Source organism: Clinocottus analis, unplaced genomic scaffold (assembly GCF_023055335.1).
Source record: "Clinocottus analis isolate CAN_PGR_092001 unplaced genomic scaffold, fCliAna1.0.p SCAF_16, whole genome shotgun sequence".
In the NCBI taxonomy this organism is placed as follows: Eukaryota; Metazoa; Chordata; class Actinopteri; order Perciformes; family Cottidae; genus Clinocottus; species Clinocottus analis.
In genome coordinates this window covers 3,380,186-3,392,404 of record NW_027175887.1, presented here as the reverse complement: position 1 = coordinate 3,392,404, position 12,219 = coordinate 3,380,186, and the positions used below count along the sequence as shown (strand labels likewise).

The 12,219-nt window shown below is 49.9% G+C and overlaps 1 protein-coding gene across 2 annotated transcripts in view; it reads right to left on the bottom strand.

Moving 5' to 3' along the window:
* Positions 1-492: 492 nt before the first annotated feature.
* ntn1b (netrin 1b) overlaps positions 493-12,219 on the bottom strand; it is a 37,386-nt gene continuing 25,659 nt past the window's right edge. For both annotated transcript variants that reach the window (XM_068579494.1, XM_068579495.1), the window contains exons 4-7: positions 10,326-10,475; positions 8,500-8,553; positions 6,175-6,249; positions 493-845 (exon numbers count right to left, since the gene is read on the bottom strand). In XM_068579494.1, coding sequence (XP_068435595.1) covers positions 526-845; positions 6,175-6,249; positions 8,500-8,553; positions 10,326-10,475 — 599 coding nt within the window. In that variant the 3' untranslated portion in view covers positions 493-525. The remainder of the gene's footprint in view (positions 846-6,174; positions 6,250-8,499; positions 8,554-10,325; positions 10,476-12,219) is intronic.

Below are 12,219 nucleotides of genomic sequence, written 5' to 3'. Positions count from 1 at the left end.
GAGTCCCTCAATGCCACGAGAAAAAAAACAACAAGTCTCTTCGTTCAACGAGACGATGCTTCACACAGCGGAGACAGATCCTCTTATGAATACACAAAGAGTGATACAGTAGATGCATTGCTCTTTAAAACAACTCAACAAGTAAGGGAACAACGAAACAACGGCATCATGGGTAAAATAGTCAGGGTGTGACGTATCTGCAACATTAGGTGCAAACTCTGCAATTACACGGACCATGAAAGACGAACAGAAACAGAACAACTGTAGAACGAGCTCCTTCACAAAACTTCAGAAAAAAAAACAAAAAACACTAAATCTCTTCGCTCCAACTCAGAGCAGCAGCACTCAGTCATTCCCCCATCGCCTCTACTTTCACCTGTGTCTTTCTATCTTGTTATTCTTCCAGTTTATTTTACATTTTTTTCATTCATCCTCCTCTCCTCCTCCTCCTCCTCCTCGCATCCATCCCAGCGGAGACGCTGTTTTCGCCTCCTCCCTCGCCCTCTCGCTGGCCTCCAGCATCTTTTAGCACTTCCCCCTCTTGTCGCGCTGCTGGAACTTCCTCAGCCGGCGGCCCCACAGGTCCTTCCAGGGGATGAGCAGGCTCCCCTTGTCCGCCACCACGCCGCTCTGCCCGGGGGAATCGTCGTCCGTACCCAGGAGCAGGTACTTCCTGCCGGGCTTGATCTTGGGGCATTTGCAGGCCACGTCCTTGGCGCGCACCCACAGCAGCTGGTCGCCGCGGCGGATGCGGTGCTCGCCTTGTTTGTAGACGGAGATGATGTTGACGGTGAACTTCCACCACTCGCCCGCCTTGTCTCCTTTCAGCACGTGCACTTGGACAGCTGGTGGAGAGAGGAGAGAGAAGCCGGGGTTAGACCACCTACATGGACGTGTCATCGTCTAGTGGTGCCCAACCAGAGAGACTTGAACCGCGGGGTCGATCTCGGGGTCGATCTCGGGGTCGATCTCGGGGTCGATCTCGGCTCTCAGTCTCATGATGGACTGGCCTCTGGGGGAAAGAGGCTATATTTCCAATAAAAAGCTAAATCTGGGGATAGCTGGTGAGTTCCCATATTGCATTTCTGCCAGACACACTCAACTCGCCTCTTTTGCCCTCCACACGGATCGTTTACCTGCATTCATCAAAGCCTCCTCAAACGGGATTGGGCAATAGTTCTTGGACGACAAACGGAAAACCAGAACGCTCTGATACCAAAATCTTCCCTCCAGAATCTAGATATGCGAGCAGAATGTGTTTATGGAGATTACCTCTGGTATACTCTGTGTCCCTGGGTAGAAAAGGAAAATGAATGAGCGGCGGCAGCACTTGAACACCACATGCTGCCATCGAGAGATCTCATTAGCTAATGGTAATGAATGTAGATTCATATCATGCCAAGTGGCAGCAGGACAAATAGAAACTAAATGGATCCTGAGAAAATGAGAGACGTATCGTCACATCTATTTTTATGAAGATAATGATGTCGTACCACATCAAATGAACACGTTTGGACCGTGACCTTGTGTCGACATCTGGCCTAAACTACGAGGACAGACGGATGCCAACGCTTTCCTACGGTGTTGTGGAAAAAGGTCCAGCAAAACCTCAAAACCTTCAGCATGAACAGGAGCCAGAATTTGCTGACTGTGCGGCGTGTCGCCGGTCCCTCCCCTCATCACTGACCTTCGACCTTTCCTTGTGATCCTGCGCATGCTCCCTATTACGGCAACTGTTGCCACAGCAAACACAAAGGTTCATGGCGGAGGGCGCGCTGTCATGTGACGGTCAGAGAGGCTTTTTGCTTCAGGTGGCTCAGTTTGAGGAGGAAGACGTCGATAAGAAGTTCTTTCTAGCACACATAAACGGCCAAAATAGTTTGTTTTTTTTTGTTATAGAAAAATGGCCACATCTGCTAACACTATAAATAAACGAATCCTTTCCAATCGGTCTATTAGGTGTGAAGTTGGACTCATCAGAACGCTGACAACCGCAGACCAAACCCGGCCAAACCCTGGTAACTATTGGAACGCCACTTGTTACAGATATCTTTATACCGGGAAATGAGTAAAGCCTCCTCCGTCAGGCGGAGCGGCCATTACCTCATCGCTGTGACTGCTACGAGGGGCGAGCGGCTCGGCAGCGATGGAGCTAATCTGCGCTCGAGGTGAAGTGCTTCACCCCCGTGGGTTTAGCTAGGAATGTGCCATTAACGCCTGAGTGTGCGTGTGGGGGTTCGCCCACGACTGTGAGAATGAATCCAATCTGAAGATTGGATTAGGTGATGGGAAAGACTCGAGTGACAATCAGTTGGACGTGCGGCCTATCTTTTATTTATCTCATCATCTGTTCAACATTACATGTGGTTTCTGTTTGACGCACGCATGAGAACATCCTTCCTTCACACTTCCTTCAGATTGCTAGGTTAAGTTGGCCTTTTCTCCGCCTCGCTGGCTGAACACGATCACTTTCAGTGCTCATGTTCGGTCGTCCCCCATCACTGCCAAGAACCGGAGGAGTGGGGTGTTTGAGTATGTGTGTCAATGCACGGTGTGAGCAAATTGCACACAATTTCAGAAGAAAGAAGGTTTGTTGGGCTTGAGTAGAGCGGGCTCTCACAGCCCCGCCATTCAGCGCAGCGCTCTCCTTCATCCAGACACATAAAGGGTGTGCAGGGAGGGGGGGGAGGCGGGTAAGAGGTGGGGTGAGTTTGGGGGGGAGGGGGCCGCTATTTGTCTTCCCAGCCACAGAAAAACTTCCAGGAGAATCGGGATGTGTTTCCGACCTCATGAGCTGTCCGGGGTTCTGCTCCCAGAGCCCCGTCCAACTCCGCAGCGTGAGAATCCGGCCCGGAGATAGCGCGCTCGCTCCTCTCCAGGCCGAGGAGGCTCGGCCCCAGCGTCCAGACTCCCCGTCCGCGCCCGCCTCTCTCCGTCCTTTCTCTCTCGCTCGAGTGCGTTCTCAGTCTGCTCGGCCCCATCGAAGAGCACACAAATCCGCACCACTCGGGGGTTTTGGGCGAAATGGACACCAGACAGGGAGACACTGAGAGGACAACAATCTATTACGAAGTGGTGCACGCTGACACTGTTTGCTGAGACGGTTGAAAGAGAGAGAGAGAGAGAGAGAGAGAGAGAGAGAGAGGGAGAGAGGCAATGAGTGTGAGATGATCCTGCACTCGCACAATGTCTGCCAGCCGTGGGGCCTCCCTCGCCGCCAAACTTCCAGCTGGGTTTATCTTCTTTGGGTGGTGTGCTGCAGCTTGACACCGCATGCCACCAACAAGCAAAGGGGCTAATGAAATTAGGGCTCGCTTAATTACCGCGCTGAGGCCCCTGTCCCCCGTGGTTATCAGCTGAGTGAATGATCTGGGACCTGTTACCCTTGGGTGAGCACAGAGGGGTGGCCTGGGAGGCCTGGGAGGGGGGGGGGGGTGTTGGCCTTTGAGCGCTATCCCGGAGCGTCGGCAAACACGCGGCGCTTTGATTCATTGTCCCCCCGGTGGCGAGGGAGGGAGCGCGAGGGTGCGTGTGTGCAGAAGGAGGGTGTCGGGCGAGAATATAATCCCTTTGTGTCCTCCATCTCCGTAGCTACGGCGGTGGTGGAAAACAAAAAAATTGAATAAACAAAACATATTTCTTTCTCTCCGGGGGCGTCAATCCGTCACCGTCCGCCTAATTTACCACCTGTTTGTGCCCCGAGGAATGCGCGGTTGCGGGCGCAGCGCACAACTGTGTTTAAACAGAGGGCCCCTTCCCGTGACCCCCAGGGCGGGGCCCCGCACCACCGCTCACACATGGAGGGTGGGGGGGGGGGGTGGCGGGGTTGCGGCCCCCCTAAAAGAACAGAGGCGAGACCCCGAAGCTCCCACAAAAGCGAGGCGACAGGCCTGAGAAATGAATTAGGGCCGAGGCGGAGGGAGCGCATGCTAAGCAACGATGGCGGCCACACCGGCTCAGCAGCGGCTCAGGCCGAATCATCTGCTTCCAGACACGAACTTCACAGAGGAGCAACAGGAAACGCCCGCTTTGCCTGACTCAGCCCGACTGATTTATAGACGCAGAGCCCGTCTCAGCGCCGATGATGAAGATTTAAGTCGGTCGGAATATGAATAATGGCTGCGCTTGGCTTCCTAGCAAAACACAACAAATGGCCTGAATTACTGTCTACTCAGCTGTAAGGGGGAATAAAATGAATTTGGCCAATTTTTTAGCTGGATGTCGTTTTGAAGTCTGTGAAGATGGAGTTTCAGCAATGATGATCTTGAATGAGGGGCCAGTTGGTCATGTCTGAAAGCCATCAACATTGAGGGAGCTGCATGTGTTATAATGGGGAAGAACCTTTATAGCGGAGAAAAATGTAGTTTTTATTTGCAGAGGCACTCTCACTGTGTTTTTAGAGGAGTCAACACTTGTAAAAACCTATCTGAGGCGCGATGTGTGACATTTGATTGAACAGAGGTTCTGTTTTTCTGTGGTTAACAGATGCTGAACCACCGGCAACAGATAAGCTATTATATTGCCGCCCATGATGGATGGTGCGGAAAATCCAAAGAGCGCAGCGGATCATTTGCCGTGTGAGTGGAAGTAGTGGGCCGGTGTAATGAAAACAAGTATTCGACGACCGCCTCAGCTCTCTCCCTCAGTGTGTTCAAGTTACAGGTATGGCACTGGTTTGAGTGTGAAGTGTAAACGTCAGTATCAGCAACCATCAAACTTCCGTCTGGTTCCAAGTTGTTGGTTTGTGAGACGCAGCTGTCTCTGCTTCATTGTGGTGGCACCCAGGCTTTCTTTTTTCCTTCATTATTGCGTCATACCCTGTGATATGATGTTTATTTACCTGGCACTTCACCGTTAGATGTCTTTCAGCTGCGCCACTCGTGCTGTGGATTCGTCGACAACATAATGTGATTGCTGTGTGTGTTTTGGCTTCTCTGGTGTGTTTGGGATTTGCTCTTAAAAAGTCAAGTTTTTTCGCTTGAAATGCCTCAGGCTGACTGTTGGAAAAAGCGTGTGCATCGTTCTTGTGTGGTCTGTAACGTTCAGACCTCCACAATTTTATAACTGACCAGAGATGAGGCATCTTAGGCGATCCTCAGAGGAAAGGCGACACACCTATGAGTGTTTACACATTGTAATCCTCCATCCTGTCCTCAGCTAAAGGAATAGTTCAACCATAGAGACAGAATATCACTCCTATGAGAATTGGAGTACTATTTGACGAGTGCAAAAGAAAATACCTATTGTTGTTCGGCGTTATGGTGGCGACAAACGTCAGTGTAGTCGTGGCTCGCCGGGAAGAGAGCGGACATGACACCAGAGACGAACAGCTAGACAACTTGTCCACCGTCAGAGCGGCGTTGAGACCCAGCGCTGCGGTCCACCAGCTTAGCTAGCTTACGACAGCTAGCTTGTTCACTCCACAGCGCTTTAATGCTACTCCGGTTACAGAAAAAGAGCGATGGCAGCGGGCTTTCCTGTTGCGGCGGTAAGAGTGTGCGGTTGAAGCGTTAAGTTATCCACAGCTGGTTGTCGTCTTTAACAGCTCACCTCGGGGAGAGCGCGAGTTGCCGTGAGTTTATTGCATTCATACGGAAGTTAGATATGATGCAACTCAGCTCTGTGCGGTAAATATGGAGCGGGAGCCAGCAGTCAATTAGCTTAGCTCAGCACAAAGTCGTCCAGGGGGAAATGACTCGCCCGGCTCTCAGAACCGTTAACTCTTCTGATACCGCCATCCTTCTCTTTCATCCGTGTTTCAGACATCACAGGTGTTTTGTCTGGCCTGTCGTGAAAGTGTAGGTTTTTTTCATGCAGTGTAAGCATTTAATAATGTGATTTGATTGAGGGTAAGTGCTACCTTTTGACCTGTTATTTGACACCAGAGAAGGAGCGAGATGTCAATGAAAACACCTGCACTGTGTGATCAGATCAGCTGGATCAACATACAAAATGAGCTGAACGTTGGCCGGCTGTCACTCGTCCAGACTTCAAAATCATCCGCGTTTTGGATGCCGGGAACAGAATCTGAATTAAACGGCGCTTCGGGCTGTGTGAGAGCAGCACCAGGGTGTGGATTGGCTTCGCTCCGGGTCTGATTAATTGAGACATATGACCTCTTGACTGCTGGCTGACGTCTGGCAACGCACATTCCCGCACATTGGACTCACTCACCGTAGTCTTTTTTACAGTATTTCTTCATCGTGATCTTCATCTTTCCCTTGGAGGCTTTGCAGTGAGTCTCACAGTCTACGGGAGAAGAGGTGAAAAGGAAAGACAGAGGCAACGTTAGATGGTAAACTTCACCCTGCGATTCATAAAATGCTCCCATGTGCGTGTCATGAGGTCCTTTTGTGTCACACTATTTGTGCCCCCGGGGTCTTCAAGATGCCTTTAAAGTGCCACTGTGGAACGGGTTATTGCTCACACAGATCCTCCTGTGTCTGTCAACACACTCTTCACTATGCTCCTCCCAACTTTTACACTCCAGCCTGCTCCCTCGTCAGTGTCCTGGCATGCATTGTGTGAGCTGTGAGGGCTGCAGAGGACACCCCTGCACAAAGGAAGGTCACTGGGGGGGATATTAGCCAGCGACCTACGGAAAATTAGCAGGGACCCTTCGCGGCGTCTAATCCACGTGATGGGAGGAGAGCGAATACTGGGAACGCCGGCCGAGGCGGATCGTTCTCGAGGAAGAAGCTCTCGGACTTTTGATGAATGTCTCCGCCGTGTCCCTGGACATGTGTACCTGGACCTGCCAGAGCGCTTTATCGATGGCCGCCGTTGTCGCTCTGTCACTGCGCCCGGTGCCTTTTTTTGTAACGAGGGTGCTGCTGTCGGGACCAGAGGGCCGACTGAAAAATTGAAATCATTTGTTCCCTCCACTCGCCACTGACTGACACAAATTGGAACCAGATCGTCTCTGAGTGTTTCCCTCCCCCGACCCTCACCCCTTCCAGTCCGCCTCTCCCAGAGCAATAAGCCTTGTGCTCTTTTCAGGTGGGGTGGGGGTGGGGGGTGGGAAAGCTGGGCTGGGCCGTCTGAAGAGAAAGGAGGGGGCAGTGGAGAGAGAGAGGGGAGCTTTCAGCTCGCCTGAATATGGACAAACTTCATTATTTCTTCCAGCCCTCTGTCCAGTCTTCCCCTTTCTTCCCCATTATGCTCCGTGTGAATGAGGTTGCCTGGGTAATGATTGAGGAAGAAAAAAACGCCCCTCTCCTCCCTCTCAAAAAAAAAAAAAAAGAGAGCGGTACGGGGACGTGGGATGAGGATCGAATTCATGTATGTAGAGAAAAGCATTTCTGGTGGAATGCCTGGCCGCTTTCTGGGGTGGCGGCAGAAATAAGAAAAGAGGAAATCCCAAAGTAAATGAATTTGACGAGTCCATATCGAGCACGCCTGATTTCCATGTAAATGAAGTGCCGAGGGCCGGGGGGCCGCTTTATCTCCCGCTGGCCCCCCGGGGGCCTTTATCATACCTCCCTTTGATAGCCGACGTTGCCCATTAGCCCCTTTAGCGCAATCGCTGCGCTGGGCCATTACACCCGCGGCGCTCATTAAGGTCCGATCTCCCGCTGCGAGGACAAACGCCCCCCTTTGTGTGCCCCTGCAGCAGTGCCGCGTTCATTCTGCCGGGTCCCCGGGGGACCGCGCTGCTCCTAATTTGGAGGGTGGTGTCTGTGTGGAGTCTCTTGACAGGAATCCAAACTCCGCACAGTCACCAGTCACTATAGTAGGAAGTGGGACTCGCAACAAAGCTGAATGAAGTCAGTGGCGCCACTCTCATCAGACACTGATTGATGATCCGAGGTGACTCAGTCCGTTCCACCAAAGCTGGGTCATGGTGAAAGCTAACGCTGTAATTTAATAAATGCATATTAACCAGCTGAGGCGGCAGCTTTGCGGCCTGTTAGCTGGTCATTTACTTCTCCTCATCGGCCACTGAAGGACGGACAAATTCCACTGGAGCTGCAGGTAGATATTTTTGTTGCACATGCTCTCATGTCAGCGGTCCAACACGGAGACGCTCGTCGGAGCACATGAACAATGGGGTCGGGCCGGGCGTCGCTGTCGGCGCAGCCGGCCTTGATTGAAATACAAACTGGTGCAAATGAAGCATGTAATCAGATTAGGGCTGAGGCCCTGGGGAGGCCGCTGGGCAGGCTGGGACTACAGGCAACGAGGCCACAGGGAGCGCTGGCAAAATATCTGGAGTTTACATCAGCGGCACTCAGACCTCACTGACGTGTGTTTAACTGAGGACTACGACTGCGGAGGGGTGGAAAAAAAACAGGCACGCTGCTCGAAGTGTTGCGTTGGTTTAGTTGCACAGGGATTTAAAAGGATGAAGCAGAGGACATTACAGAAAAGACATAAAACACAATACCACCTCATGCAGGTGAATTGAAAATAAGCATATTAATTAATGTGACTTTTATCCAGGTATGTGTTGCGTTGTTTGATTGTTTAAAAAAGAATACAGCGGGCTGTGTTTCTCACCTGACGGCTCCTCGTAGCTGGTGTAAGTTGCTGTCGGAGATGCGACTGGGATCTCTGTGACAGAGGGGAATAGATTTTACTGTTGTGATCCTATTGCAACGCAATACAGAATAAAACTTACGTGATGGTGGGAATATATGCAGTTCAATTTCCTGGTTATTCTCCACAGAGCAGAATGTAAAAAACCCTCCGAGCACAGATTTAATGGGATGTCTTTTTAATGACGACTGATTTTGACACACAGATGTGCTGAAATACTGTGTAACAAGACTGTGAGTTTTCCATTAATATTCCTCTCCCTCCGGATTGTGGTGTTGTAGGTGCAGCGAGCCAAGGTCGCCGGTCTTGTTAAAGCCGGAGCTGGCAGCGAGTTAGATATCACAAAAATGTAATATCTCGCCATTAAAAAAAAAAAGCCAAAAGGCATTATCTCAATAAATATACATGAAACCAAATATGTTCTTCGAGAACCCCGTTTCCTCCGGCTTTTACACCACATTTGTTACCTTCCCCCGACGCATCGAGGGAAATGCTATTCCCGCGGGTTCACGGGTTCAGATTATCGTTCAAGATTCTGGCCAAACAAGAACACAGACGCCATGTCCAATCGCCACGCAGGCCTTTATCAGGAATGTCAACCCCGGGAACATAGCGGACAGTTGTTGGTGTGTACATGACCTCCCAGACGTCGCCGTTATCTTATCTGACCGCGCCAGCCAGCTACTCCACGCTCCTCGCTAAAGCAGCTGCTAGCGACCCATCTCGGTTTCCGCGAGGCGTCGGCGTTTATTGCCGAGGGCCCGGGATCTGCAGGCAGCAGATACAGCCAATAAATATATCAGCCGTCATTCCCACGGACTCGTTCCGGGGGATTTATTGCGAGAGAGACCGTTAACGGCGTGGAAGGCACACAAGGCCACGTTTATCCAGGTCTGTTTATCCAGGCTGTGTTTTTGAACGGCCAAATATCTGTCCAAAATATCTCAACTATAACACGAGATGAGAGCGAGCCACGAATTCATGCATACCGAGCACGTCCCGTCCGGAGGTTCTCCGAGGGTTTTCGATCGCAAACCGATGGGTGACGTAAGGGTGGCCGCGCCCACGTCCTACGTCCAGTCGATCAGGGGATTAAATGGACGCTATTGAAAGTGAAACATCGGCTGATTTAAAATACGACGCGTCCATTTCATGCCGCGTTCGGGCCGGCTGCACCAGGGGCTTCAGAGGGTCTGCTGCACTTTGAGCAGCGATGCTCCACGTCAACAAGCTGCCAGAACCAAATATTTCTTGTAGACACACATTAATTTGGTTGAACCACTTTCTGGCGTGAGTTCAAAGCTTTTAAGGGAGTAGCTGAAGTTTATGATTTCTAAAGAGTTTATTGTTGCTTCCAGTTTCAACAAACGGTTTAATTATGATTGTTCTATTATTTTAGTGAATACATACATTTTTTTAATGCTTCATGCATCATTTATTACAAAGGGGTAGTCAGAAATCCCCGTGGCTGCACATGCAGAACTGCTTTTTTAAGGGACCCTAATTAATCCTGATGACATCTTCGGGAGTGAGGAACCCGAAGCCTTTCACTGCTGACCTGATGCCTCGTTACAAGGAGATCAAGTCACTAATGAGGTGTTCATTTTAATCCCCCCCCCCCCCCCCCCCTTCTTAATAAATGACTTTATGCACGATGAGGCTACTTGGCAGCCCAAAGGTTTTCTCCTGAAAAGTGTAATAACACAGATTGATATCATGAACATTCATTAAGAAAGCTGCAGCAGTTCCCCCTGTGAGCGGCTGTTGCGTGGACATCGTAGCCTTACTGATGCAGGGCGCGATGGGGGAGCGGCTCTGCTGGTAGCCCTTGGCACAGCGGTTACAGGTGATTCCTGTCACACCGTCCTTGCAGGGGCATTGGCCCGTCGTCTGGTTACACGTCTTCCCCGCCGCTCCGACTGGATGGCAGTCACATGCTGGAGGAGGAGGAGGAGGAGGAGGAGGAGGAGGAGGAGGAAGAGGAAGAGGAGAAGGGAGGGGAAGAACATCAAACTGTGATTGAACCCGAGTAAAGAACTTGTGATTTGAAAATTGAAAACAAGAGTGGTTTGCAAAACCAGCGTCCTCAAAAAATATATATATTGCCTTTAAACGGCGACAGTGTGTGTCTGTCCCGCCCCTCTGCTGACGCTACACATATTCCATACAATAAAAAGACATCGCACGGAAACCTAGCGAGGACCCGCTCGCATTGGAGCAGGCTTTCCTTCCAGACCATCACAGATGGGGAACTGGGCCGCGCACCAGCAGAAAAACCTCAATCAAATTACACTCCCTCCCTCCAGCCGTCGTGACCGCGGGATTCCTCACTCGGTCTTCTCTGGAACAGCAAATAACTTGATTAATTGTCGTATTTCACCCTCGCCGCACTGTATCGCTCCACTGTGTGTAAACGCCAAAAACAATGCATGTGCGTTCTGTGTGTGTGTGTGTGTGTGTGTTTGAGCTTTTCTTGAGAGCGGGCTTTGTGTCCTCCGCGCCGTCGTGATCAGACAGACTGTGTGCTCTTCAGATTGAGTTTCCAATGTGGAGCTTTTTTGGCAAAGAGTTGCATGCAAATACGTCTGAATAATGTTTCCCAATAGCGGACGAGTGGAACGCACTTCAAAGTCTGTTAAAGCTGTTAGTTGGGAGGATCGCACGTTTAAATGTGAGAAATTTGTTCTGTGCGGGTGTGTGCTCTGCCAAACATTTACCATAAAGCCTTGTTTGAAGTGGAAGCCCAGCCTCCTTATTAGCCCTGCATGTGTTATATGGACCAGCAGAGTCATTTCAAATCTGCTTGAAGTGGTCCAGCAGAGTTTTTGGAGTTGCTTTTAGTTGGAATTTATAGAGCTTCATGAACATAACGAGATGCTTATTAAATCTTTTTTTCTTTTAAATCTCCAACATCTTTGTTTTTCTTTTGCCTGATTTATATCGTGAAAGCGTCTTCTAAGTGTATCTGTTGAATTAAAATAACAGTGATTTTTCTTTTTTTTAGGGATCCAGTTAATTTCCTGTGACAATTCATCGTGAACATGTTTCTTGAATAAAATGAGACAAGGCTGTTTTAATGGAAAGTACAAACACAATTAAATAGCCATCAGCTAACAATAAACACATGCACGATGACATCACAGAAATGGAGACGGTTTCTACCATCAAAGTTTTCTTTCGGCTCCTTATCGCCCAAAAATCTGTGAAATGAAAATCAGAAAAATAAACTCTTGTTTGCATGCGCCTGTTTATCCACCTTCAGCTTTTACAAATAATACATCAGGGTGGGCGCCGAACAAGTTAGTCCAGGCATCCATCATTGTCAAGTTGCAGCCTGTGCTGATTTATTAAAGTTTTAGTTTGAATTTGTATCAGCACGCTCATTCGCTGTCTGGCCCAGAGTTAGATGAGAAGATGGAGAGCGCTCACAGAACAAGGAGCGCTCTCCATCTTCTCTGACTTCTCTGATATGGCATGAGCGTGAGGAAATGGAAATGTTCTGCTCCAGATGTAACTAAGCGTCATTGAAAAACCAAAGACATTGGTGGCTGAGTTGCTTTAGCTTAGCAAAGCTTAGCTTAGTAAAGCTTTAAAAGGTGCTGGAAGGTGAATTTATTGTGTATTTTTCTGTGTTTCCTACCACTTCCATCTCAAATGTCCAAAACCACAGCCTCACTTCCT